Source organism: Pristis pectinata, chromosome 27 (assembly GCF_009764475.1).
Source record: "Pristis pectinata isolate sPriPec2 chromosome 27, sPriPec2.1.pri, whole genome shotgun sequence".
Taxonomy (NCBI): Eukaryota; Metazoa; Chordata; class Chondrichthyes; order Rhinopristiformes; family Pristidae; genus Pristis; species Pristis pectinata.
The window spans coordinates 17,946,471-17,973,925 of NC_067431.1; the positions used below are offsets into that span (position 1 = coordinate 17,946,471).

The following is a 27,455-nucleotide window of genomic DNA, read 5'->3' on the forward strand; positions in this document are numbered from 1 at the left end:
TGGGATAGAGATGAGGAGAGATACCTTCTCTCAGGGACCACACATCTTTGAAACTCTCTACCCCATGAGCATCCACTGCTGAGCCTTTGAGTACATTCAAGAATGAGGCTGATACATTTTTGGATGCAAGGGGAAAATCAAAGGATAGGGAATAAGGCAGGGAATAAGGCAGGAAAATGGGGTTAAAGTGAAAGATGTTACTGAATGTCAGAGCAGGCTCATAGATACCTGTGAACCACTCTGCCTCTTATTTGCCACGTTATCTGCATACAACTCTGCTTGTTACCAACACAACTTGACATTGAATAAATAGAATTCCATTGAGAAAGCAAAAGAACCAAGGTCCACTTCCAGATCCAAAAATTCAAACAGGACAAATTGGTTCAAGACAAGACAGGAGAGAGCTGCCTGTATTTTCAGACAGATTGGGAAGACACTGGGGAGCATGTATACACTGGTCCAAAAACAAAAAAGTGGTTAGACTGCACACAAGCTACCCATCAAATGCTCTTCATAGCCATTAGTGATGGGCATCTAAACCCATGAGTGGCTGATACTAAGATGTAGAGCCAAACCCATCAGATTGAACAGTTTAGCACCCTGGAGTTTAGAAGAATGAGAGGTGATCACATTGAAACTTTCAAAATTCTTCTACAACTTCATGAGGTGGATGAAGGGAGGATGTTCTCCCCAAGTGGTTACAGTCTCAGAATACACAATAGGCTATTAGGACTGAGTTTAGGAGAAATCTCTTCGCTCAAAGGATGGCAAGTCTTTGTAGTTCCCTAACCAGGAGGATTGAGTTCAAAACAGAGATTGACAATATTCAGGATATTAAGAGAATCGAGAGATATAGAGATACATGTCCTCCACAGCCCTATAAATACTTGGAAAGGGATCATCTTAATCAGTTTCCTTTTTTAAGTTACTCCTGAATCTGCTTCGAGCACCCTTTTAGACTAGGCATTGACAACTCAGTGTAAAAAATTATCCTCATTTCCCCAGCTAAAGAAAAATGATTCCATTAACTTACCCACAAAAACCAGCACATTATGAAACTGCAAATCATGCACATCTGCCATGTATTAACATTAAATATCCTTCCCTAAAGATCTAATGCATAAACACACTGATGCAAAACTGGAGTAATACCGAGCATCCAGAAAACTACAGGATGTGGCCCTAGTTTTCCAAGTTGTGGTTGGGACTGTGGATCTCCTTCCCTCTGCCCTCATTGGTGACCATTACTGTTCCCTGCTCTCTCCTTCCACACCAGTGACCTTTGCTGACCCCTTATTTCCTGTTTTCTTCAAAATCGACACAAACTAGAAATACCATGGTTGACTGCACCTTGAAGTCCCAAATGAAAGGAAAATGGAGAGATGCAGAAAGAAAGTTAGAATGGCCTCTCCATTGAGCCAGACATTTGAACACTACAGGATTTGATCCAGAGTACATTATCTGGAGATTGATTGATGGAACCCATCGATTTAGTTTGAACTTACAGCAGCCCTAGTTTTCATTTGGGGATCATCAGCTCAATGACGATCTGCTCAGGTTTGCTCAAAATTGTGAAAGTTTGTTGAAGAGATGATACAATTAAGTTCCTGCTCATCCTCCTCTCCCAGGGGTGTTGCTCCTGCTCTCCTCCTACAGGTGTAGGAATGAATTTGTACTTTTGTCTCAGCACCCAACCTTCGAACCCATCTGCTCCTTCTCATCAATCGTGCAAGTTCCAGAAGTGCAGTTGTCACACTTCCTCTCCACCCACCCCCCCCCAACACCCCAAGATCCCTCAAGCCCCAAGAACAATAAATATATTCAAAATGATAATAATTTGGCTTCAATTGCATTCCCCAGTCTCTGACAGAAGAAATTTATCTTAATATCAGTCTTCACACAATCAGAAACATACATCGCAGATACAGGTCACCTTGTCCTAAGTCAACTGTGTTGCCTATCTACACTACAATTTGCCCACTTTAGGCTGGTATCCATTTATGCCTTTCCTATCCAAGTACCAGTCCAAACACCTTTTTTAAAATGTTGAAAATGTATCTGCCTCTATCACCGGCTCATTCCAGATAATCACCACCCTCTGTGCGAAAAACTCCCTCAAACCTGTGCCCCTGCCCTTAGAAAATGATTCTTACCATCTATTCTATTTACACCTCTCATAATTTTATAAACCTCAAAAAGGTCACCCCTCAGCTTTCTGTTCCAGTGGGAATAAACCCAGCCAATCCAATCTCTCCTTATAACTACAGCATTCCATTCCAGGCAATATCTGGTGAATCCCTTCCGCACTCTCTCCACTGCTACCACAGCCTTCCTGCTGTGTGACAACCAGCACTGTACACAACACTCTAAGTGCAATCCAACCTATGTTATGTATGACTGCAACACATCCCAGCTCCTATACTCAATGCCTCAGCCTATGAAGGGAAGCATACCAAATGCCTTTATCACCACCCTTTCAGGGAGTATGGACTTGCACCACAGGTGTCTCTGTACATCAGTGCTCCAAAGCTGCCAGCCATTTTTTCTATACGTCTACCAGAATCCCAAATACATTAGCTCGCATTTGTCCAAATTAAATTCCATCTGCCACCACTCCATCCAACGTTCCAGCTGACCCATCCTTAAACAACCTTCTTTGCTTTCTACAACTCTTACCAATTTTTGTGTTGACTATAAACTTACTAATTATACCACCTACACTTTCATTCATCTTTTACATACATTTCAAACAACAAGTGTCCCAGCACCAATCCCCGTGGTACACCACTTGTTACAGACTTTCAGTCAGAAAAACACCCATCCACCACGACCACTTACCTCTTATCCCCAAGCCAACTCTGGATCCAGTTTGCCTACACACTTCAGATTCCTTGCTAGTCCTGATGAAATCCCTTGCAGTTTCTTTCCAATTCAAAGTTCCTTTCCAATTCAAAGTTCCTTTCAATTAGCTTTGGCGACTTCCAGCTCTAGGTAATCCATCCAGGCCTCTTCTGATGCCTCTCACACTCCCCTAGATGTGATGGGCATCTCACATCCAACCACAACATCTCCTGATCTCAAAGCCACAGCACCTACCCACTCCATCAACACTTCCCAGTTCCCCTCCAAGTCACAAACCATTGTGTCTTGGAAATATACCACCATTCCTTCATCACTGCTGGTCTAAATCCAGGAATCCTCCCAAACAGCCTTGTGGGAGTTCAAGGCAATGGCTCACCACCACCTTCTCAAGGGCAATTAGATATGGGTAGTAAATGCCTGTAATACCTTTATCCATAAAAATAATTAAGTGCTCCTCCGAACATGGGCAAAACAAAATGAGATCATGTGACATCTCTGCCCCATATACTCTGCAAGGCACTACAGTGGGTAAGTACAGAACCATGAAGAACTTACATTAAAACTTCTGTTATCTTTAAAGCAGTCAACAGGAGGAGTGAATAGTGCAGGACTGAACTCAGCTCAGATGCTCCCTGGCCAGCTCCCCTCTCCAATTTAATTCAGAGTCCCCTTTACAAGTTACGACTTGCTTGAAAACCAGGAGACGACACTTGAATTCATCGCCTGAATGACCAGGCTTCCTTTCTTTCCAGCAAAACGTACAAGTTGGTAGTGTGACAGGATGAAGAGAAGCCTGACAGACAGCCTAGTAGACATGGGATGCAAGAGCTGGGAAAGCAGCATAAATAGTGCAATTAAACTGAAGGTGTTATCTCATTCAGGCTTTTGAACCTTTTGATACGATTCACTGTACGGATGGATCCATTGCTGGAAAAAATTGCAAGCATCTGCTGTTAATGACTTGATGCAGAACTGCTTCAATTGTTCTGTGTACAGGTGACATGGCAAAGAGCCGAGGCAGAACTTATCAAAAACACATTCCAACACTGAATCCTGAGTTTACAAGCAGAAAGTGTGCCAGATTCACAGCGCCAGCAATGGCCCCCTCCAAAACTAGTTGTTTGCTAGCAGATTCAGCCACATGTGGCGTTTAAAACTATTCCTGTGTGTAACAAACAAGGTTTGATATCACTGGCTCTGGAGACATTTGCGATACAGACATTTCATCCGGAAGCTGGTAAGAATGGTGATACTGCATGCCCAGAAGTCTCCAGAAAAACACCGGGGACTGCAGTCTATCCCCTACAGGGACATCTTGAAGTAGTATGACTAAGATCACAAGTACAGAGGATACCAATCAGCCCTTCAAGCTTGTTCCATCATTCAATTTCCAGGTGAAATGAAACCCAATTCCATAACCTTTTCCCATTTCCTTTTATACCTTTGGGAACCAAAAGCCTCTCAATCTCAGGTTTAAGGTTAACATGATTCAACACCAATTGCCGCTCTTGGGAACGTCCCACCTTCTACAAATGATTCCCAATTTTTGCCCCTAAACAGTCTAGCTCTCACCTTCAGGTTACACTCCCAGTTCAAGATTCCACTACCACTGGAAATGGTTCCTCCCCCACTTCCCATTAGTTTCTCCTTCATACCACAACACATGCCCCACAACTGTTCTATCAGGCCTGTCTCACACGCACCCCTCTGCTGTTCACTCTTTCCCAAGAAGCCAACAGGTTCCTGAAGTCAGATGCTGACTGGCAAGACTCTGCATTTCTGCTGAAAACAGCAAGCCTTTCCCCCAGAAATGCTTTGGCTGCCAACAGGCTTAGCCAGCTGTCAAAAATGTCTAATGACATTGAATTGCTGTGGATGTCTCTGATATTTACAACTATTCAAAAACCAAACTAAAGTTAATCATACTATTAAAAAGTGTAAAATTAAAATGGTTTTAAAGAATTAAAAATATTTAGAACTACAGAAAGTAAAATGATTAAATATATTTCAAGACATTTAAGTTAACAATTGAACACGTTAACTCAATAAATAGAAATGTGAACCACCTCCCTTCCTGAGAACCTTTCCTCCCTTGAAACAAATGGAGCGGATGAAGCTGCACATGGAGCAATGAGGTGCTTGTTCATTGGCCAGATTTCTAATGATATTTGCTGGGAAGTGGACTCCATGAAGAGTCCAATGACAGCACACCATCAGAATGAGGGCAACTTTGGGATTTCCACTTGTGTGAGCTGCCCCGGAACATTTTCTGACAGCCCATTTGGCCTTCTCTGTAATAAAAAGAAAGTTGTGCACCACTGCAAGAATATGTATGAAAATGTAATCAGATCATGACTTAAACTTTTAAATTCCAGGTAACAGAACTACAAAATCTGAAAGCAGTCCTTGTACACGAGCCCTCTCAATCCAGGTATTATTCCGGCCAACACAGCCTTCGGAAGGTAACAAAAGCACAATGCCGCTGCAATTACTTCAAGTCACTCGGTCTACAGAAAGTCTGGCTCCAGGCTCACTTAAGCCCTAGAGAAAACAATACTACAAAGGTTGAACCAGCAAATCAGCCTGCAACTCCTGCCCATCTCAGGTTCCCAATCAGGGTAGGAAGGGGTGCTTTGGTCTCATTCTATTCATTGGCACTCTTCAATAATTAACAAGACGTGCTGCCTCAGGTGCCACAGACATTTTCCAGCACCAGTAAAATTATATGCACTGTTGTCCACACTCATTCCCCAATGCAGTGGCACATTGTGAAACTGAAGCTCAAATACCATGAGGGAAAGAGTTTTCATCCAACCAGCCTTCTGCGTCAGCAGCTAATCCATGTGCTGTTGGTTAAGAGGGAAGAGAGAGGGAGGGGAAGTGGCCTGATCAATAAACACCAATTCCATTCAGTTATACAAAGAATAACTAAGAATCCCAAGCAACGACACCAAGTAACCTTTGGTCCATGCAATAATGATCCGGTACAGTCTGGGAGTGAATAACCCTTCCTCTGTTAAACACATGATCCCACAGCTGGAGTAAATTGGGCAAACATTATTCTGTTGAATAAACAGATTCTGGTTATGCACAGGTGCAGTGACTGGCCTACCTTCCACTCTGCTGAATCTGCACCCATCATTTTACACAGTGGAACACGAGGAGACTGGTTGAGTTTCATGATGCTTAAATTGAGCAGGGCAAACCAAACCAAAAATCATTTAGCTGATGTTTTACAATGTGATACACATTTACCCATGTTCAGCTACATAAATGGACCTACAGAATATTGGGGAAAAAAGATTCAATTCATGTGTATGTTGCCTTCCTCCGCAATCACAGATTTAGCATTCTATATCTTTTAGTAACTACTGATCCTTGGTCATCTCACAAGCCATGCTCTGCTTGTTAGTCACATCACCACCCCTGTACCTTAATATGTTACAACAGCCAGTAAACCTGATGAGCTTATTCCTCGCCCTTATGCTTAAAATTGTTTTCTCTCCTTCCTTCTTACCAATCTCAGTGATCTTATGAGTCAGCGCTCTTTCCTTGATATTCTGACAGTCCAGTTATGTTCAGAAACCCAGTGTGGGGAACCCTAAAGCTCAAGGTTCATCTTAAACCTGGATAAGAATGTGAAACTAGAGTGCCAACTTCCCCTCTAACCTTATCCCTTAAAAATGGGTGGAGACTAGTGGTCACAATTGCTCATTTGAGGACTGTAAACCAACCGAGTGTGCCCTTGCCACTCTAAACCCACATCATTCTGCAAGAGTTCATGCACCTGTAATGTGTTCAAGGTTGGTTAGCTCTCAGACTACTTGCCACTTATGATTCTCACATTCCGTCTTCCCCCATCTACTTGTAAACCATGACTTGTGGACACCTTCAAAACACTTGTCTGCACAACAGTTGGTTTTGCAAAAATAGACTTGGGTGAGAATTACCGACTTACAGAGAGCGAGGAATAACTGCAAGCTGCTAGAACCAGCGAGGAAGCAAAGAGAACAGGGCCCCCACACACCAATCATGCGGCTGCAGTCGTTGCAAAGTTAGGTTTCAGATCAGCGAAGCATTTGTTAATGAAGATCTGTCTGGAGGCTCTTTCCTACCTGTGATATTGACCTCAACCAGACCCGATCGTGTACCGATTGCATTCGTAGCCTCACAGACGTACGTCCCAGCAAGTTCATAGGTCACGGTCCCTTTGAAGAGCAGGGTGGTGTTTTGAGGTTCCACGTTTACAGGCAGCGACCCATTTAACCTGTAAAAGTAAACACATTAATTTGAACAGGGCCAAGTTCATGCAGCATCAGACTAGTGACTCTTCATTTCAAACCCCCTCAGCTCCCTGGAAATCATCAGGGCCATCAGCAAACAAAGAAGCAATTAATACCTCCTCCCTCTGATAGGGCCACAGAGGAGTGACTCACATTGACAGCAATCCTTCGGTTATAACTCAAGGACTTGCCCTCATACCATAGTGGTTAAGTCAAAGTCAATGTCAAAGTTGAGTTTATTGTCATCTGCACACGTACCTGTAGGCACAAGTGCAATGAAAAATTTACTTGGAGCAGCACCACAGGCATATAGCATCATATAAGGAGCATTCACAAGAAAAACATCAATTAAATATAAATTATACACAATTTTTACAATAAAGAACACAACTAGAACAAAAAAAAAGTCCATTGTAGGTCAAAGTGGTCATAGCATTGCTAAACTATAGTGATTAGGGTTGCACTGGTTGGTTCCAGAACCGAATGGCTGAAGGGAAGTAGCTGTTCTTGAACCTGGTGGTGTGAAACTTTAGGCTTCTGTACCCCTTGCCCGATGGTAGCTGTGAGAAGATGGCATGGCTCAGATGGTAGGGATCTTTGATGATGAATGTTGCCTTCTTGAGGCAGCGCCTCCTGTAAATACTACTGATGGTGGGGAGGGATGTGGCCGTGATGCATTGGGCTGAGTCCACTACTCTCTGCAGCTTAAGAGGAATAGTATCCAGTTATCCGGACAGATTTGAATCCCACCGTGACAAGTGGGGACTTCAAATTCAAGTAATTAAACTAATGTGGAATGAAAGGTTAAGCTCAGTAATGGTGATCATGAAACTCTTGGATTGGTTCATTAATGCTCTTCGGAAAGAGAATCTGCCCTCTGTACCCAGTCCAGCCTAAACACAACTCCAGACTCTCCTCCGTTCAGGGGCTCCTGGGGATGAACGATAAGTGCCAATGACATCCATGTACCATAAAAAAAAAGAAAAAGGAAAACCTGAACCCTGAAAGCTCAGCTCCATAGTCAGGACTCTGCTTCCCCAATAACAAGAGTCAATGGTCAAGAAAATAAGCCTGCTGTGTGAAAGGTCCACCATGTAAGTGTCACAGAGTGCCAGAGAGGCACCAAGCCAGACAACTTCCCATTTCCTTTTCATGTGCATCCTAATTTCTTAAATTACTCCTGAATTGTCTTTAGTACCATTTTATTGCCTTCATTAAAGATTTTACTTCAAGGCCTCAGCCTCCCCCAAAGGCTGGACTTTGTTCAATATTTTTGTCCAGAACTATGACATTCAGCCGATTTGGAATTTTGCAGTCTGATCATGTGTAGTGTTCAGTCAACTGCACTGCAGAAATATTTCCTTTTGATTCTAGCAATCTCTACTCCTTTGTTTTTCAAAATTATTTTGTGAAAAAGAGCCGAAATTAAAATACTCTATTGTCAACTTGTTTTCAAATTTCTATTTTTGAGATTAAGATTACATGATAAATATACTAATCACACATACACATCTGTTACTGCATTAAGTTTGCATCCATAAATTTTAGCAAATGTTTTATGTAATGAAAGTTTGCAGAAGTGAGCTTAGTTTTGAAGCTTTCCAACAATGCTATAGGGGGTTTTAAGCTGGAAAGATTTACATGGAGAACAACTTTCCCACGTGGGTCTGGGGGGCTTCTTTTTTGAGAGCAGAAAGCCACACAAAATAGGAACAGGAGTTGGCCTTGAGCTTGCTCCACTATTCACTATGATCATGGCTGATCCAACTTTCCCCAAGTTCACGTCCCCATCCTATTCCCATAATTCTTGACTGCCTTAATGATTAAAAATCCATGAGCTTTGAATATATTCAAGGATTCCACTGCCACAGCTTTCTGGTGCAAGGGATTCCAAAGATTCACAGCCCTTCAGGAGAAGAAATTCTTCCTCATGTTGGTCTTAAAATGGATGCACCTTATTCTGACTCTATGCCCTCTGGTCCTAGACTCTCTAATCATTTACACTGTCAAGCCCCTAAGTATTTTGTTGGTTTTAATAAGATCACCTCTCATTCTTTTTAACTACAATGGGAATTCAACCTGTTCAATCTTTCCTCATCGGACAATCCCGCAACATAAAATGTTTGTCCTAGTGAATCTTCTCCAAACTATTTCCAATGATAATATATCATTACTTAAATAAGGGGACCAAAACTGTACACAGATATGGTCTCATTAGTGCCTGGTACAGTTGCAGTAATGCTTCCCTATTTTTATACTCCAATCCCCTTTAAAAGAAAGCCAGCATTACCCGAACTTCCAAATTGCCTGCATGTTAGCTTTATGCACTTCACTTACAAGGACTCCCAAATCCCTCTGTGATGCAGCTGTCTCCATTTCAATAATAATCTGTTTTATCATTCTTCCTTCCAAAAGAGAATCACTTCATATTTTCCTGCATTACATCCAATTGGCAACCTTCTGCCCAGTCACTTGACATCCTCCCAACTTGCCATTCTACTTCAGTATCATCTGCAGATTTGGCTTCAGTACATTCACTTCCTTCCTCTAACTCATTGACATACATTGTAAACAATTTCAGTCCCAGCACTGATCCCCGTGCCACCTCACTGGTTACAGCTTGCCAACCTGAAAATGACCCCAATCCTTAACTGCAGCCTCCTACTTGTTAGCCGATTCTCTATCTATGCTGGTACATTACTTCCAATACCCTGAGCTCTTCTTCTGCAAAGTAACCTTTGGTTGACATCTTCTCAAATGCCTTTTGAAAACCCAAATATATTACATCTACTGGTTCCCCTCTATCCACTCTGAGTGATACTCCCTCAAAGAACTCTTCTGTCAGACATATCTTCCCCTCATGAAGCCATGCTGACACTGCTCAATCAGGTTATGACTTTCTACATAAAGATGTGAATTGATCCAAATTAACTGTTTTCTCATGGGCTTGATAGGTGAAGTAAGGCAAAGCAAAGGGGTGGGGTAGTCTTGCCCATTTCTAGCTTTAGTGCTTCTCAATTTATGTGTACATTTCTAAGAGATTGCATTTATGTGGATTTTTGGCTGAGCCACAGTACTGCCTCTCTCCCACCACCACTCACCCTTTCCCATCACTTTGCTTGCTCAGGTTGAAACAGTTCATTTGCCTCTGGATCTATCCAAATCTCCAACCCCCTCACATCCCAGGACTGACACTGGTTACTTCCACCCCTCCCCCAACCTCTCCACCACATTCCCTGCACAGATACCTCCACCTGTGGCAGTACTGATGGTGTGTGACTTGGAGGCAGCAGCAATTCCTCATGCCTGGTGCCCTCACCCTTCCTCAGTGGAGGGTATTGGTTTATTGTTGTCACTTGTACCGAGGTACAGTGAAAAACTTGTCTTGCATACCGATCGTACAGGTCAATTCATTACACAGTGCAGTTACATTGAGTTAGTACAGAGTGCATTGAGGTAGTACAGGTAAAAATAATAACAGTAGAGTAAATTGTCACAGCTACAGAGAAAGTGCAGTGCAATAAGGTGCAAGGTCAAAACAAGGTAGATCATGAGGTCAGAGTCTATCTCATCATATAAAGGAACTATTCAATAGTGGGTGTGGGCTTAGAGGGAGTTGTTGACGCAGTCTTGGTGATTTGTTAGGATACACAGTTACAACTTATGCTCCTTAAAACTGAAAACTGTGTCACATCCACAACGAAGAGACAGTAAAACGGGATTCAAGTTTCCTGTTTGTTGGCAAGCACCTGGCGGTGTTTCTGTCAGCATTGATGTAACGGCACAAAACTCCACGATTCCAGTAACTGACAATTATAGAGCAGGAAAGGCCACATGGAAATGAGGAATACACATTCCTTAACCCACTGGCTCTCCATCAAAGAGCATCGACACACAGGAGCAGTAAAGAGAGACTCCGGTGCTTGGGGTCAGGAGCCAGATATCCTCCCCATGGTTCCACAATACAGTATCCCTTCCGTACAATGCAGCTGGAGCCTCAGTCAGAACACGAGGACGGATGGGTGAGCATCTCTGAAGCTGCCATCCACCCAATTTCCAACCAACACAAATGGGAGACAGAACTCACGTTAACTTGGTAACATGGGCAAAATCTTGTCCTCGTTGCTAAGGATTTCTTGGGTGTAAAAGAAATACAGCAAAACACCATGCATAATATAGAAAAATGTCTTTGTTTCTGAAATTCCTGCATAACCCTGGTTTGAGTCACATGTACTGAGGGGTGGTCTGTTAGCAGTATACAGTATGAAATTATAAGGGGCATAGTTAGGCTGGACAAGCAATACATTTTTCCCCATTACTGAGCGATCCAGTACCAGGGGGCATGCATTTAAGGTGAGGGGGGGGGGGGCAGGTTCAGAACAGACATGAGGGGTACTTTTTTTTAAACAGAGAGAGTGGTGGATGCCTGGAATGCGTTGCCTGATAGGGTGGCGGAGGCAAATTCATTGTGGGCTTTTGAGGGGCTTGGATGGGTACATGAATGAGTGGAAAATAGAGGGCTATGGGCATTCTGTAGGCAGGAGGGAATAGCTACGTCGGCACAACATTGTGGGCTGAAGGGCCTGTTCTGTGCCGTACTGTTCTATGTACTCAAAATCAGACACACACCATATTTGTAAGTGGGCCTGCAAACACATACTCAATGTTATGAGTTCTAACTTCTTCCCACTAGCCCCCCCTCCCCCCATCACCCAAGGTGTCAACTCTTGTTAGGTAGAGCACCCACTCGTATCCTTAATCTTCCAAACAATTGATCCGGGTGGGAATTTTTCTCCAGTGAATGAGGGTGTGGGAGGCATCAATGGGCATACAGTTTGCCTCAACCCAAATTCCACATGGATACCTCCCAGCACGAGTTCCTCTGTGATGCTGCCTAACTTTGACATTCCTAGCCCACGGGGACTGAGATCACTTTTGGCCACTACTAATTGAATACAACAGTGTGACAATGAGGAATACAAAACTATTCCAAAACCACAAAAAGTTCAAGGCATAGAAGGCTACAGAAGTGTTGGTAAATGGGACTAGTATAGATAAGTACAATGGTTGTCATGGTTACAGTGGGCTGAAGGACTTGTTACTGTGCTGTAGGATTCCTCGACATGCAATGTCTTCTCTATAGCAACCACCCATGGAGCTGTCTCAATGGATGAGGGTGCATCAAGGTTTAGTGTTCCTCTGAAGACAGCCCCTTTCACTATACTGCTAAATCTGCTGCTGCCAATGGCTGCTAGTGTCTTCGAGTTCCCAAAGCTGCAGCCCTCTAACACTGCCGGACTGTGCTCTGATTCGGTTGTGTTTAGCTCTGCACTGATAGACGTGTGATGAAATGGTTCGCAGCGATGAAAAGCTGATTAATTGTCAGGGTAAATTCAGTTTCTCCCATCATCACAATCAGAATTAAATCCTGTCCAATCCCTCACAACCTGTCACCCAGACTGGCTGCAATCACAGACATTAAGCTCCAGGTTTGCAAAGAAATGGCCCTGAAAGATTTCCAGAGCAGCCTGTTAAATGGGAGTGAAGGAGATGGATAGAACAAAGCATTCCAAAAACCAAAAAAGGTTAAATGACAAGGTTAGGGTTTGGATTAACATTCCATCACATATATAGATCAAATTATCCTGTGCACCTCCACTGTGCCTTCCCCATGAATAAACTGAATGCACACATACTAGTTTTTAAAAAGATGTACCATTAATCTTAGTGTAAGGAGGCCCTCCTTAAAAATCAGACTGATAAATCCTGGTCATATTTTACCTTGTTAAATCATTCCCAGGATGTGGGAGTCACTGGAAAGGCCAGCATTTATTGCCCGACCCTAATTGCCCTTGAGAAGGGTGACCCACCATTTCAACAGCTGCAGCCTGCATGCTGAAGGTACTTGCACAGTGCTACTGGATAGGAAAGTACAGAATACAGTCCTAGCAATGAGGTAGGTGGTCAAAGTGTGTCTGTCATGCTGGTGTGCAACTTGAATGGGAGCCTGGAGCCTCTGATGCTCCCATTATCCTTTTTACACGCAAAGGGTGGTACATATGTGCAATGAGCTGCCAGAGGAAGTGATTGAGGCAGGTACAATAACAACTTTTAAAAGACAGTTGGACAGGTACATGGATTGGACAGGTTTAGAAGATTGAGCCAAACGTTGGCAAATGGGACTAGCTTGGAGGGGGCATCTTGGTCAGCATAGACCAGTCGGGCCGAATGGCCTCTGTGCTGTACAACTCCATGATTCTATAATGCTCATGCTTTCTAAGTGGTAGGGCTCAAGGGTTTGGGGTGCGGGAGTGGGCGAAGCAGCCCTGTCAAGTTGCCAAGATTCCTTTAGTTACGATTTACTACAGTAGGTATTCATACAAAGAACAGCTGGCACCACACAGAAGAACAAGTCAGTTGATGCTGTCAGAGAGACCAAAGAGGGTTGGTCTTATTGCTCCTCGGTTACTTTTCTGCTTTTCATCCAGAGGACACAGCAGTATTTCTTGCTGCTTGTTTATAATCTGTTGCCAGGTCAAGTAATGTAGTCGTCTGCTGGTGGAACAGTCACCTACCTGACTCGTGTTAACTGAGCGACTATGCTTTATTAATCTCAAGTTAGCTGTTCTTGCAACACCAGCTCAGCCTCTGCAGTCGTGCTGTGTAGCTTTTGTCGGCATACAGGATTCCAGTGCTGGGAATGGTCCCATTATTTCACCCAGTAACAGCACTCTGGGCAGTGAGCAATGTGCAGCTTCACCTCCCCTAGTCGCTCAGTTAACACGAGTCAAGTAGGTGACCTGTTCCACCAGCAGGCGACTACATTACTTGACCTGGCAACATATTATAAACAAGCAGCAAGAAATACTGCTGTGTCCTCTGGATGAAAAGCAGGAAAGTGACCAAGGAGCAATAAGACCAACCCTCTTTCGTCTCACTGACAGCATCAACAGGCTTTTTATTACAGGCGTACCGTATGGGGTTTGGCACAAAAAACAGACCATATCAGGCCTGGAGTTGCTTTGAGAGCACTGGCTCAACCTCCTGACCCCACAGACAAAATCTTCAGCTGATAAAAGTGAGACATTAAGCCATGGTGTTAGTGAAGGAAAGCGGCACAGAGGTTCAAGGTCAGACATGCCCAGACTAGATGCGAGGGGCTGAATGGTCCAGTTCCACTTCATTTTCTTACATTCCATGTACGAAATCAAGACAAACGATCTACTGCTGTAATTTCCATCAGAACGAGTCAGCCCACTGAGTAGAGACACAGCTGTGGGAATGCAGACACTTCTTAAAAAACAACAGCCACCCGATTTCAGAGATGCAAAGTCAAGGAAAGCAGATAACATGGACAGGACAGCATGCATTATAACGAACAGAATTACCATGCAATATAAAACTTCTCACCCTTGCCCAGCTCAGTCACCCAATGATCCACTGGCAGACCAGAGATCTCCAATCATTCTCAATAAGCAGGGCATTCATGCCCTGTACAGACAGGATATTGCATGTGTTATAAACACAGGGTTGGAATGCCACATGCATTATAAATACAGGGAGACACAGTCGCACTGTCTCCTGCCTCCAGTCATTATAAACAGGAAAAACTCTTGCTTTGTAATCTACAATTTAATATTCAGCTGTATAAATACATTTACCAATTTAAGGCTCCAGATTATATTAAAAACGGATAGAGAGGCTAGTAATAATGAATTAAACATATGGGCTTCACACATGCGTGTCCCAGGTTCAAAGCAGGGTTGGGGAAATCAGCATCTACAAATTAAATGAGATTGGCCATTTGCACCCAGGCAAGAACTGCTCACATTTAGCACAAAGCAGCATTGAACTGCTAACCTCATTCACAAAATGCTCCGAGACAAATGGTGTGGAAAGTCGAAATGTCAAACAGCAGCAGAACTGACAACACTGGGGTTAGGAGCAAGACTCGCTGATGGAGCAGAGTGCGACCCATTTAACCCGGGCATCGCTCACTGCCCAGAGTGCTGTTACTGGGTGAAATAATGGGACCATTCCCAGCACTGGAATCCTGTACGCCGACAAAAGCTACACAGCACGACTGCAGAGACTGAGCTGGTGTTGCAAGAACAGCTAAATTGAGACTAATAAAGCATTCTCGTCGTTGCCAGAAATGATCATTTGGAATCAATCTGGTCACACTAGGCACTGGCTCAGATCACTAGCCCTGTTAAATTTCACAGGCATGTTTCAAACCAACACCAGCCCCTCTTGCCACACTTCCCAATCAATCCACCCCCTCAATCTTCATTCACTTAAGCTCAGCAGAAAAAGCAAGCAAAATGCAGAAGCAGCCCATATAAACTCCCTCACACTAAGCCCCACCCTCCTCTCCAAACAACATTTGCGGTCCTGGGTGCTTTGATTTACTGATGAACAAGCTACATTCCCTTTGCCCTGAGCTGCAATTTATTTCCAGGATGCCGTTTGAACAGATGGGACTCCAGGGGGTTAGAGGCTGATTAAAACCTACTTGACCTGCCACTCACCTGACCAGACACATCCAAAGCCGAAACAGTTCTTTGAATGCTTTAATAAACATTACTGTTAGTTAAGCTGCCAACACAAGATCAGTGACCATCAGGCCTTCCGGTCTGACCCAGAAATACACTCAATCTTATTGTCCATTATAAAGGCTTCTGGTAATAAGACATGCATTATACCAGGATACGTTTGGGCATGAAAGCCTTTCACTCTCAGTTAAAATATGCACGTCAATTCATCCTCCCACCATCAGTCAATGCTCCAAAGCAGACAGCTCTGTGAAATGTGGTTGTTTACAGTAAACAGTGACACTGCTGTGAAGGTGACTTTGCCCAGTGAAACTCAACATTGCTCAAATGAAACCCAAGTGCAGCGAGTGTCACAAGTTTTGAGTTGATGCTTCAAAAAAAACCACGCAATTCTGAGGTCAGAACAAACAGTGAACTATTTGCACTTTCTTGCCCAATCACATTGAGACATTATTTACTTAAAGAAAGAATGATACTTGATAAGCAGTTTCAGCACATTGAACCCTTTGGTTCTGACCTGCTTGCTCCAACTCGTCCTTTGCCTATTTTAATAAAGAATGGAACATGATTGAATGTCCTGTGGTTGTAACTACATCCCCAATAGCATCAGGCATCATGGGGTGCAGCAACCTCACAGCTCTAGTGATCTGGATTCAATTGGATATTCGGTCTCCCTGTGCTGTGCTCTCTCAGCAGTTGGTGGACCCCACGCCTGCTGTCCCAGCCTATTTGATGCCCTTGCCACCTGCACCAATGGCCCACTGTGAAAACCCAGCATGGAAAACTGAATCCAGCTTGGGTACTGCATCCCTACATCACCATCCTAATCACAATTGCCAGTAAGAAATTGTAACTTCAGCCATTAAAAACAACACCTCACTGCAGTCCAGTCCCAAACGTTGTCAGTGTGTCGTAGAGGTTGGGGTAGGGCCTGGATAATCCAGTCACATACAACACAATCACCAGGACCCAGTGTAAACAGCTCAAAATATTTCAGGCCTATGCATTTTAGCTTCCATTTCTTAAATGACTGTTCACCCAAGATACAAACCAGCTTCCCCCACCCCCCCAAGGATACCGCCATCACCAGGTTAACTGAAAGAGGACACATGGAGGACAGTGAAGGGGATGGGGGTGGGGGGGGTGCAGTGGAGAAAGGGGTTGAGGAAAAACCCAGCCCCACTGATGCGATTGGCCATGGTTAGGGGTCAGGCGTTAGTTTCAAAGTGGAGAAAGATACATCATACCATATCTCTCTCTCTCTCTCTCTCTCAAGTTCATGCCGGCTCTCAATGCCATCAATCCCATTCCTCCACTTATTTTCCTGTAACCTTTCCTCTCACGTGCCCCATCTTCTCCCTGATTCTCCCATCACAAACCTACTCTGGGGGCAGTTTACAGTGGCCAATAAACCCAACAACTAGTACAGCTTAGGGACATGGGAGGAAACCCAAGCACCCAAAAGGAAACCCACACAGTCGCAGGGAGAATGTGCAAACTGCACACACACAGCACAGGAGGTCAGGATTGAGCCGGGGCATTGGAGCTGAGAGACAGTGGCACTACCTGCTGCATTCCTGCACTACTGACAATGTGGTTGCAAGTGCAGGGGCCTAGAAATTTTGTCATATTCAATACATTATTTTTAGTACTGCGCATCTTTAAAACAAATGCTAATTCCAAGAATGAATTGCAATAGGGATGAGTTCCAGGGAAGATCACATTGGGAAATTTAACTGGGTACAAACTGTGGGGCAACTGATGTGCCACATCACTTGCTCCACACATGACATCTTTGGAGTATTGCCCAGAAAACTAGATCACATGGCTCCAAGGTGTGGTTTAGGCTATCAGTTAGCAAGCAGCAAATGATTGCCCCTCTAGTGTTCATTATTCTCATTACCCAAGATCATTAACCTCATTAATAGCCACCTCTCTGACCTGGCTCATGTTTCCATTCCCCGAGTCCAATTCCACCTGTGGTGACCCACCGCAGATTTGGATTATACTGGAGAGTTCAGCCTAAAGACCCCACTTCCTAAAAGGGTAGATGATGGCAACAGAGCAGCCACGCTTTGTGGTTAGGAAGGCTGGGGCAAGTTATGCCCAGTTAAAGTTGGTTTGGTTACTCCCAGAATAGCCATGTTTACACAGTGCCATATGACCTTTAGCAGGGGTTTCTGGGAACAGGGCCCTGCCAGATGCTGGGAACTCTCAGCTGGGAGGTCCCCTGTAATATTTTTGTGAAGTAACTTGTACCCAGCCTTGTTCATAGTTTCACTAGTTTCCTATGCACTCCAGTGCACAGGAGAACATGCAATGGGCAGTCATTAGTCCCGGCAGCTGTAGGCCTCCAGATCCAGCGAAGCCTCCCACAGCAGGCCACTGACCTGAACAGATGCTGGCCCACGAATGGCATAGATGGATTCTCGGCCAGGGAGGGTTCCTTACCTCAAATGACAGCCCTTACCGTTCCAAATTCTGAGAAAGATTAAAAAGTGCTATTTTATCACTTTCACATTCAGGTGTGACTAAGAATCAATGGCCTGTAGGGAACAGATCAGAGTCACTCAATATCCGGTGACTCAATCAACCATCCCGAGTTGGAAATATATCAACGGTCCTTCATGGTCACTGGGTCTAAATCCTGCAACACCCTCTCGGGAGTTCTGTGGGAGTGCCTTCATCAGATGGACTGCAGTAGTTCAAGGTAGTGGCTCACCACAACGGTCCCAAGGGTAAGTGCTGCCCTGATCCGATAAATGAGTAAGGAAGAGGAACTAAACCATGCCGGTACCACAGGCTGCCCAACTGGAGCAAGCTGAATTTATGCTGCACTTTTCACAGTACAACTACTGACCGTCCCAAGCTGCTCCAGAGTAGCAAGAGATGACAAAATTTGCCATTGTAACAACTGGAGACATTGACACCTGGGGCCCAAAGTTTGTACAGGGACACAGGTTGAGTGAGGGAGCCTATGTAGCTGGTGACATGGCCACCAGTGTCTAACATCATAGACACGTCAAGGGCCAGAGTGGAAAATATCGGAAGGGTGAGGTGTGAGAGGTTATAGAGATTGGGAAAAATCATCACTTGTTATGGCCACCCCAGTAAACATTGAACACTCGGAAGAGACACGTCAGCACCTAGCAGAGACAAACTGACATTGTGGTGGGGACACCATTAGCAGAGCTCAGATGGAAATCTTCAACAGAACTAAGTCATTAACCATCTTATCCTATCTTCAAGCAGAGCTGCCATGAGTTTCCAGAACATTGCTTTTTGGTAAAAGGAGCCCCAAAGGGCCACAAGTACTTACATCTTCCAGTTATATTTAGTTGCAGGTGGGTTCCCATCTGCTTTACATGTCAGCCTCACATTCTCTCTGTTCAAGTACCAATTCCCATCAAATCCTTCCACGGTAACCTCTGGTTCATCTGCAGAGATCAACAAATTCAGTAAAATGGAAAATTCAGAGATCCATTCATTTTAATCTTACCCAAGACCCAAAGATTTAATTATTTGTCATAAATAACCCATTTATTGAGCCTAAAACATTAGTCACCTTGTTACTTTAAAATGAAGCAGTTTGTAATAAAGTGTCTCTCATAAGTTTGCCCTCTCAGTAAACATCACACATTAATTGTGTATCTATGAGGTTGATTCAATGAATATGTTCTAAAGGAGGTTAAGAGAGACCTACATGACATGCTGAAAGATGTTGGGTAGTGCACATAGTGCAGAGTATATTAGAGTTTTGTAGAGCACCTCTAGTCTCCTCATTGCCCTCCCACTCCTCAGATTTCCTGCCTCTTTCTCTCCCCACCACCACTTGGCTTGCTTTGAAACCCCTACCCCTGCCTCCCTTCATTATACTGGTTTGATTCCATTCCTTTGACACCCCCTCCCACAATGTGGTCCATCCCACATGTGGCTATTTTCCCTTCTACCCAGTACAGTCTCTCAGTGTAAGACATTGAAGCTGCTTCTTGTACATATGGAGTGCTGTCAGAATTCACAGGAAAAAGGAGGGGTGTTGAGAATACAGGAGGGCCAAGGTCATCACTGTACAGACGCCTCAGAGAGCATGGGGTGACACGTGTAGACTGACAGAAGCAGGACACCCTACATTATTCACAGCTGAACATTAAGCCAATTCACCTCTAATGTTTAAACCATTACTAACCGTGCTGTTGCTGATACTCACACTGCACATTTAACATCAGCACTTTGGTGGTCCGATCCATTTGGTAATTCACCACACATGTCAGTGGCTGCCGATGAGCTTCCCTTGAGGGAACCAAAAGGTATTGGCTGGTCACTGTGATGGTGCCATTTTGGTTTCGAGATTCTTTAACAATCGTCTCCCCATTGACTTTCGTCTCCCAGGTGATAACGCCTGGTGGCTTCCCATTGGCGCATGTACACGTTGCTACTACAATCTTCCTTGGATGGTCAGCCCTGGCTATGATGGTGTGTGGAGTCAGCTCAGCATCGATCACTGGTCTGGCTACAAGGCAAGTAGAAAATAATTAGTGAAGAACCACGTTATCATAATTGAACACACCCCATCCTCCTGAATATAATCAAACTATATTACCAACTTTACTGTGATTGGCACCCAGTCAGAGCAACAGGAATATGGTGGCATGGTAGGGCACTCAAACACCAAATGCCACATCATCTCAAGTATACGTGCCTCACAGAAGAAAAGAATTAAATGATGCCAAGGTTCAGAGCAAACAGTTATAAAATATCTCAAAGGCCTTCAAGTCAGGAATAGAGTGACACACAAACTGCTACAGATTTACTGCTGGGCCTGATGGGAGCGTTAAGGTGGTTGGGGTGTGTTCAGGGGAATGGGGGAGAAAAGGAGAGAGAGGGCGAGGGTCAGGGAGAAAGAGAGGAATGAGAGACGAGAGAATGGGAGAGAGGGGAGGGAGAATATTCATTGAAAATGAAAGACTGCGAAAAAGGCAACAAAGATTTAGAGACAAAAGCTGATGGGGGGGGGGGGGGGGGGGAGGAGGAGAAAAGACAGCTAGTCAACCTTGCAAAGTCCTTGTCACAAATGTCTGGGGACCAGTTTCTAAAATTGGCCAAGTTGTCAAACTGACAGTTGTACTTGGAGAATCATGCCTTCCAGCCAAAGTGCCTTTCTCGTCAATCACAATCCCTGTACGCTCCATCCCACTGGCTGGGAAAACTGGTGGTAGCACCATGGTACGTGGGCAAGAGGCAGAGTCCTGGGATACCAGAATATTGATTCAAGATCCCACAAAGTCTCATGACATCTGGTCAAACATGGGCAAAGAAACCTCTTCCTGACTACCACTCATCATCCACCTTCAGTTGATGAATCAAGGGTTGCAGGAAGTACAGAGAAAATGCTCAGAGAATCAACGCTAGCTTGGTAGCATCACCACTGACTGAATTGGCCAAGGGAAATGGCTCCCAGATAGGGTCTGCAGGCAGATCATAAAACCAAATCCTAGAGACAAAGCGAGAGCAGCTACCCTCAACGTCAAGGTCTGCCATTGAGAAATCCTCGTTAACCTCAAGTCAACAGCATTCAAGGGGAAAATACTCCAATGGTTGGAGTTATACCTCACCAAAAGGAAGATGCTGTGGTTGTTGAAGACCAACCACCCCAGCTCCAGAAGCTTCTTGGAGCAGTGCCCTGGCCCCAGGCATCTGCATCTGTGACCTCCCACCATCACATCAGAAGCAGCAATATTTGTGAATTGTTTGCATCATCTTCAATTCCATTTGCAGCTCCCCCAGGGGAAAAGAAATAGTCCGTGCTGCATACAGCAAGATTGAGACAACATTCAAACACTGGCTGATAAGGAGCAAGTGACATTCACAAGGACTAACCAAAGTACGAGGCAAAAAGCATGCCCTACAATAGGGAGCTCTAACTACCTACTCTTGGAATTCAATGGTAATACCATCACTGATCCCTACACCATCAATATTCTGGAAGGTCATTAGTAACCAGAAACTCAACTGAATCAGCCACATAAATGCTGTGGCTTTAAAGGCAGATGAGAAGCTGGGTATCTTGTGGTGATTGGCTCAGCTTTTGACAACCCAATGTCTTTCCACCATCTAAAATGCACAAGTTGGCAGCATGATGGACTGTTCTCCATCGGTCTGAAAGATTGTGCTCAAAACCATCCAGAACAAAGTCCATGTTAAACATTCATCTGTCAACTACCATCACACTCGGGCTGAAGTATGTCCCAGATACATAATGAACAGCAGTTACACATCTGGGCTACTCCAACAGCAGCTCCCAAATACATGATCTTCACAACCAAGAACAAGGGTGGGAGGTGTAGGGAAACCCCACCCCCTGCAGGTTCACCTTCCAGTTATACATCTTGTTGACTATGAACTGCAATGTTGTTCCCTCAACATCACTGGGTCCGAATCCTTCAATTCTCCCCCTACAAGAACGGTCATTCAAAAGTGTGGTGCACCTCATTGGACAGTTCGGAATGGGCAGTAAGTGCTGGCCTTGCATGTGTCACCCATATCCCTTAAATGGATAAAAGTGTACAATAGGAGTGTCCACTTAAAATACCTCTTTGGAAAGTAAATTGTGCCTGATTAATAAAACCTTAATGGCAGAACACTACCATTGCAGGAAGTCTGAGTGAGGCATACGTGTGTTGGAAATACATAGAAAGCCAGTCAGCATTTGTAAAAGGAGAGCAGATATGACATTTTTGGCATGCAGCTATGGAAAGGCATCCACCCAAAATTTCAACCCATCTTTCCCCAATTGGGTTAGTTGGAGAGCAAAGGCAGGAGGAAAACAGGTAGCAGAGAAATCTCTCCGCAGTCTGCAATAGACATGGGCGATTGGAGCAGAGGGGCGATAGAACAATAGAGGATATGGAGAGGCAAGACAAACATTACCAGCAAATGTCTGTGCAAAAGGTGAATGTGAAAGAGTCCAGAGAGACCCAACTAATCAAAATGAGTTGTGTAATTGCATGCATGTCCTATGCTGAAGCACAACTCATTGTATTCTGTGTACTTCAGTGGTAACTGATAGGGGAGGGCTCAGAAAACAGCAAGTGAACTGAATGTTTGTGTTGTAGAACACTGGATTATTTCTGACACGTAGTTAATTAATGGATCACATCACCTTAAATGATCATCAATTTGGGATTAACGTTACAAATTGCTTGAATGTTGTGAATAAGTGGTGGTGCTTTATATTTATAGCCACACTCGCCATAAATAAATGTTAAAATACAGCAGTCAATAATCTTTTTAATAATTTATAGTAAAGGATGGACATTATCTGAGCCAGGTACACACACACACACACACAGGCAATTAGAAATGAAACCATTTTACTCCAGAGCTTCAGGATGTTTTCTCTCCAGCAAAATTAGGACTACTCTTGTTCCTCCACACACACACACACACACACACACACACACAAAAAATGTGGAGACAGAGACCACAGGGGGTGCAGGGAGGCCAGAGGCAGAGTGAAGGGGTAGGGTGTCCCTGAGGGTGGGGGGGAAGACAGGGGCAGGAGGACCCCAAGGGTGGAGGGGGTGGGGAAAAAAGGGGGCAGGAGGGACAGGGCAGTGCAAGGTCCTCTCCCCTCAAGGATGGGGGTGGGGGGTCTATAAGCAGCAGAACAGGAAAATGATGTCGATAACATTAAAAAGGTAAATCTTCATTAATAGACTCATCTCATCCACTTTCCTCAGAAGTATTCAGGCCCCACTGTGTTGATATTGGGATTTGTCCATTTCCTGGGAGACGGAGAGTACTACGGCCCTCCGGGCGAGTTTGGGTGAAGCACACACAGGGTTGGCGGATGCAGAAACCAAGGTTATCAAAGTTGGGGGGTGGGGGGGGGGGTGCAGGAACCGAGGAAGGAAGACGAAAATCGGACCAGTAGTTGTGTTGAAGTGGTACACACTCTGAACATGAAGTCATGAGATAGCAGCTCCAACTAAAGCCTCTTCTTGTTGATTGATCGGTTGGGGTGATCTTATAAAGGCATAAATGAAAGAGATTTTTAATAGAGTGGATGCAGGGAGATCTTTTCCACTTGAGTGGAAGAGCAAGGCCTGAGGACATCAGTGTAGAACTGTCACTAGGAAATCCAGCAGGAATTCAGCAAAATCTTCTTTACCCAAACACTGGCAGGAGTGTGGTACTCGCTGCCACAGGGATCATCGTAGCAAATTGCAGCAGTAAAGGGAAGGCTGGACAAGCACAAGGAGCAAGAGGACACTGGATTAGATTTAGTTGAAGACAGACAGGAGGGAGATTTAAAAGTGGAACACAAATGCCAGCATGGATTGCTCGGGCCAAATGGTGAAGTTTATCAACCCTATGTAGCCTTATGTAAAGGGCCAGGTAAAAATTGGCCCTGTGTATTCCAGGACATGCTAATCTTGGGGATGAGGCCTACGTGAATGTGGCTAGTACCCAGCACCACCCCTGGCTGTGGTTGCCGTGGAGCTAGATTCAGGCATTTAATTAACGATTGGCAGTTTCTGCACACTTTTCCCCCCTGGTGCTACACTGGTAATCAAATTGAAGATAAACAGTACTCGCACAATATTACACACCTTAATAGGACAAGTCACTGCGATGGAGCAACAGGCTGCCTTCAATAATGGAATAAAGACCACATTACTGTGGTAGGGATCTGACATTTGCATTTTCAATTGAACGCATTTGAAACAAATCTCCAGGAGCTGATGTGCATGAGCAGCACTGGAGAAGAGTTGGGAAGCCAAGAGACTCGACCCCTAAACTGTCCCATCACATTGTCATGCAAAGCAAATGTTTTATGTAGACCAGCTTGCTAATGAAAAGGTTAAATGCGCCTCCGTCCTCAAACAGTGAATGGGTGTCGGCTGCAGAACTCCATGGATCATTGGAGCTTTGTTCTTGCCCATGCTGCCGAGATGATTTGCTGCTCTGCTTCAACCTGGAGAGCCCGTGTATCCTTATTTTGCTAAATGTCAGATGCTGTTTAATAGCACAGGCCCTCAGTCACGTAGTGATACAGACAGCTGTTGCCTTTCATTCGACTCCTACAGTTAAATAGATGACTTATGATCACATCGGAATGTGCAGCAGAGAAGCAGACCATCTGCCCACAAAGAATCAGGTCTTATTGAATCAAGGGATATGGGGACAAGGCAGGAACAGGATATTGATTGTTGAGGATCAGCCATGATCTCAAAATGGCGGTGCAGACTTGAAGGGCCGAATGGTCTACTTCTTCTCCTATTGTCTATTATATCTGCAGTCAAACCAGATCTACTATAAAACCAGTCCTGATGCAGCGTTTCAGTCTGAAGTGTTGACAATTCCTTTCCTCCCACAGACGCTGCTCGACCTGCTGAGTTCCTTCAGCAGATTGTTTATTGCACTATATCTGCAGTTAGCTGTATGGGATAGATTTTCATTTTACCCCCCAAAATTAAAGTGGTTATCAAGTACAGAGATAATGTCTCAAAGTGCAGAATGGTGCATTGGCTGTAGCTGCCATTCCATAGCTAGCATTAGCTAGATGGCACAGCAGATACAAGGTATAGGATTACATGCGAATACAAACAAGCATTTCAGCTTGTGCTTAGAAACTGTGTGGGTGGAAGTGTGTGCACCACACTGCATAAAGTTCACACAAAATCCCATGTACTCAGCCAGTCTGGCATGTACAGGGCAGTACTTGAAGCAAAGTCGCTTAAATGCTTTTTGCTCGCACTGGTCAGCTTAGTGGAATAAGGTCAACGCAGACATGGAGCCCCATCCCAGCTCCATCCGTCAAGGCAAGTAAACCAAATGAAAATAAGGATTCTAGTGCCCTGTTGCTTTCCCCATTGAGTTTAGTGTGAGAAAGAAACAGAGAGCAGTAATAGAATCCTGACCCGCATAATGTTAGGAACCGGAGGCACTGCTTGAATCTGAATGAACACGGTGTGGCTCACATACAATTCACATGAAGCTACTCTCTGCACATCAGACTGGTCAATGATCAACACTGAATTCTGAATACAAATTTGGTACATTTGGCTCATCCAGGGCCATTTACAATCTATCCACGTAAATAGCTTCACAAAATACATCCCCTCTTAAGGGGTTCTTCACCAAGTAACAGCCGTGAAATTCGCCAAGACTATTGTTGCCCAGTTACATCTGGTTAATTGGGAATCCAGACATGGCTGAGCACATCTTAGATTAGCAACAAGAGACAGTGGTCATGTGATCTCATTATTGATGCAGAGTGCAACCAATGAACTTTAACCTCTTCTGTATGTTTGTCGATGAAATGGGAAAACAAATAGAACAGGAGAATGCTCTTTAATTGTTGAGTGGCCTGCTTCCATGGTTACTGAATGGTGGCAGATGTGCTCGGGTAACTGTAGCCAGGAAATCCACATCACTAAAGTACAGCTGAGGTGGGGAGGAGGGGTTGTGCAGGGGAGCCCACGGCAGTGAGAGAAAGCAAGCGAGTCAGGAGTAAGAGGGAGAGATGTTGGGAGGGTGAGAGAGTGTGGAAGGAGGAAGAGCAAGAGGGTGAGAGGAACAAGAGAGGAAGCGAGCATAAGGTGGGCAAGGAGACTTGGGTGGTGGGGTGAGTCACAGGGACAAGTGGCTGATGGTAGAGAGTAAGGTTGGGGGGGAGTCGATGGAGAGATGTAGAGGGCAGGCTATGGGTGAAGTGGTGAGGGGACAGGGTGGTAGAGAGAGGCAGAAGAGGTGGAAGGAGAACAGAAAGAGACCAAAATAGTTCATGGGGCAGGTCTGGGAGACTGGGTAGAGGCGCACAAGACTGAACCACCAAACCATCAGGAGTATGAAACTTGGTCCAAGCAGAGCACAGCAATGGATCATAAAAAGATGAGGCAACATTAATGATGGAATTGTATAGACAGGCTTCCAAAGCTGCCCCATGAGAATTATAGGTTGTACATTCACTGTGAACTCCACAACTGGGTGCAAGACACATTGGACACAGGTTCCACGGACGAATGAGAAGAGGGTGGGCTGATTAATCTTTCCAACCTTTTAAAAGAGCTAGTGCCACAGGGGAATATCACAGATAATGTCTGTGTGGTCACAGTTATCATAATAACAAACCATCTCCAAACTCTAAAGACATTACAGAAGGGGAGGTTACACCATTTATAAGATTACTAGAACCAATTTGCCCTTGAGGACATTGTGTGCAGAGGATCTGCTGCAGGTGGAAGACATTGGTCTTGAAGCTCAATTCAATGGCCTGAACATCAAATGGATGCTCACTGTCTAGGGGGAGGACTTGACTGATAGTAACTGAACCTGCCTGCTCCTGTATAAAGCAAAATGAGGAACCTTGCTTAATGATAGGATTGCAGAGGCTCCACAGTTCCAGTCCTTTGTTACGGATAACCTTTCTTTCGCTGATCAAAGCCTGTTTAAAGTGCAACATCCCAGCTACTCCTGGGAATCTCTGGCCCATTATCACTCGTAGTGGAGAAGGCACATTTGTGGTGGTTTTAATAACCTCACAGATGTGCATTGGGAGCACATGGAAGACCTGTGTAATTGGAGGAAGGAGTGAACCACCTCACAAACCACCTAACTGCCCACAGTCTGGCATCTCCTGCCCCATCTGTGGAAAGTCAATGTGGGAACCACAGACTTATCAGGCACTTCTGCACTCAAAACCAGAGTGGAAGCAAGTCATCCTTGATCCCAAGGGACTGCCTATGACGAC

At 44.6% G+C, this 27,455-nt stretch overlaps 1 protein-coding gene across 5 annotated transcripts in view; it reads right to left on the minus strand.

The window, feature by feature from the left end:
* The window catches only part of nectin1b (nectin cell adhesion molecule 1b), a 379,915-nt gene that overhangs the window by 249,580 nt on the left and 102,880 nt on the right, over window positions 1-27,455 (minus strand). For all 5 annotated transcript variants that reach the window (XM_052039770.1, XM_052039767.1, XM_052039771.1 and 2 more), the window contains exons 3-5: window positions 19,908-20,210; window positions 19,020-19,137; window positions 6,978-7,129 (exon numbers count right to left, since the gene is read on the minus strand). In XM_052039770.1, the coding sequence (XP_051895730.1) occupies window positions 6,978-7,129; window positions 19,020-19,137; window positions 19,908-20,210 (573 nt within the window). The remainder of the gene's footprint in view (window positions 1-6,977; window positions 7,130-19,019; window positions 19,138-19,907; window positions 20,211-27,455) is intronic.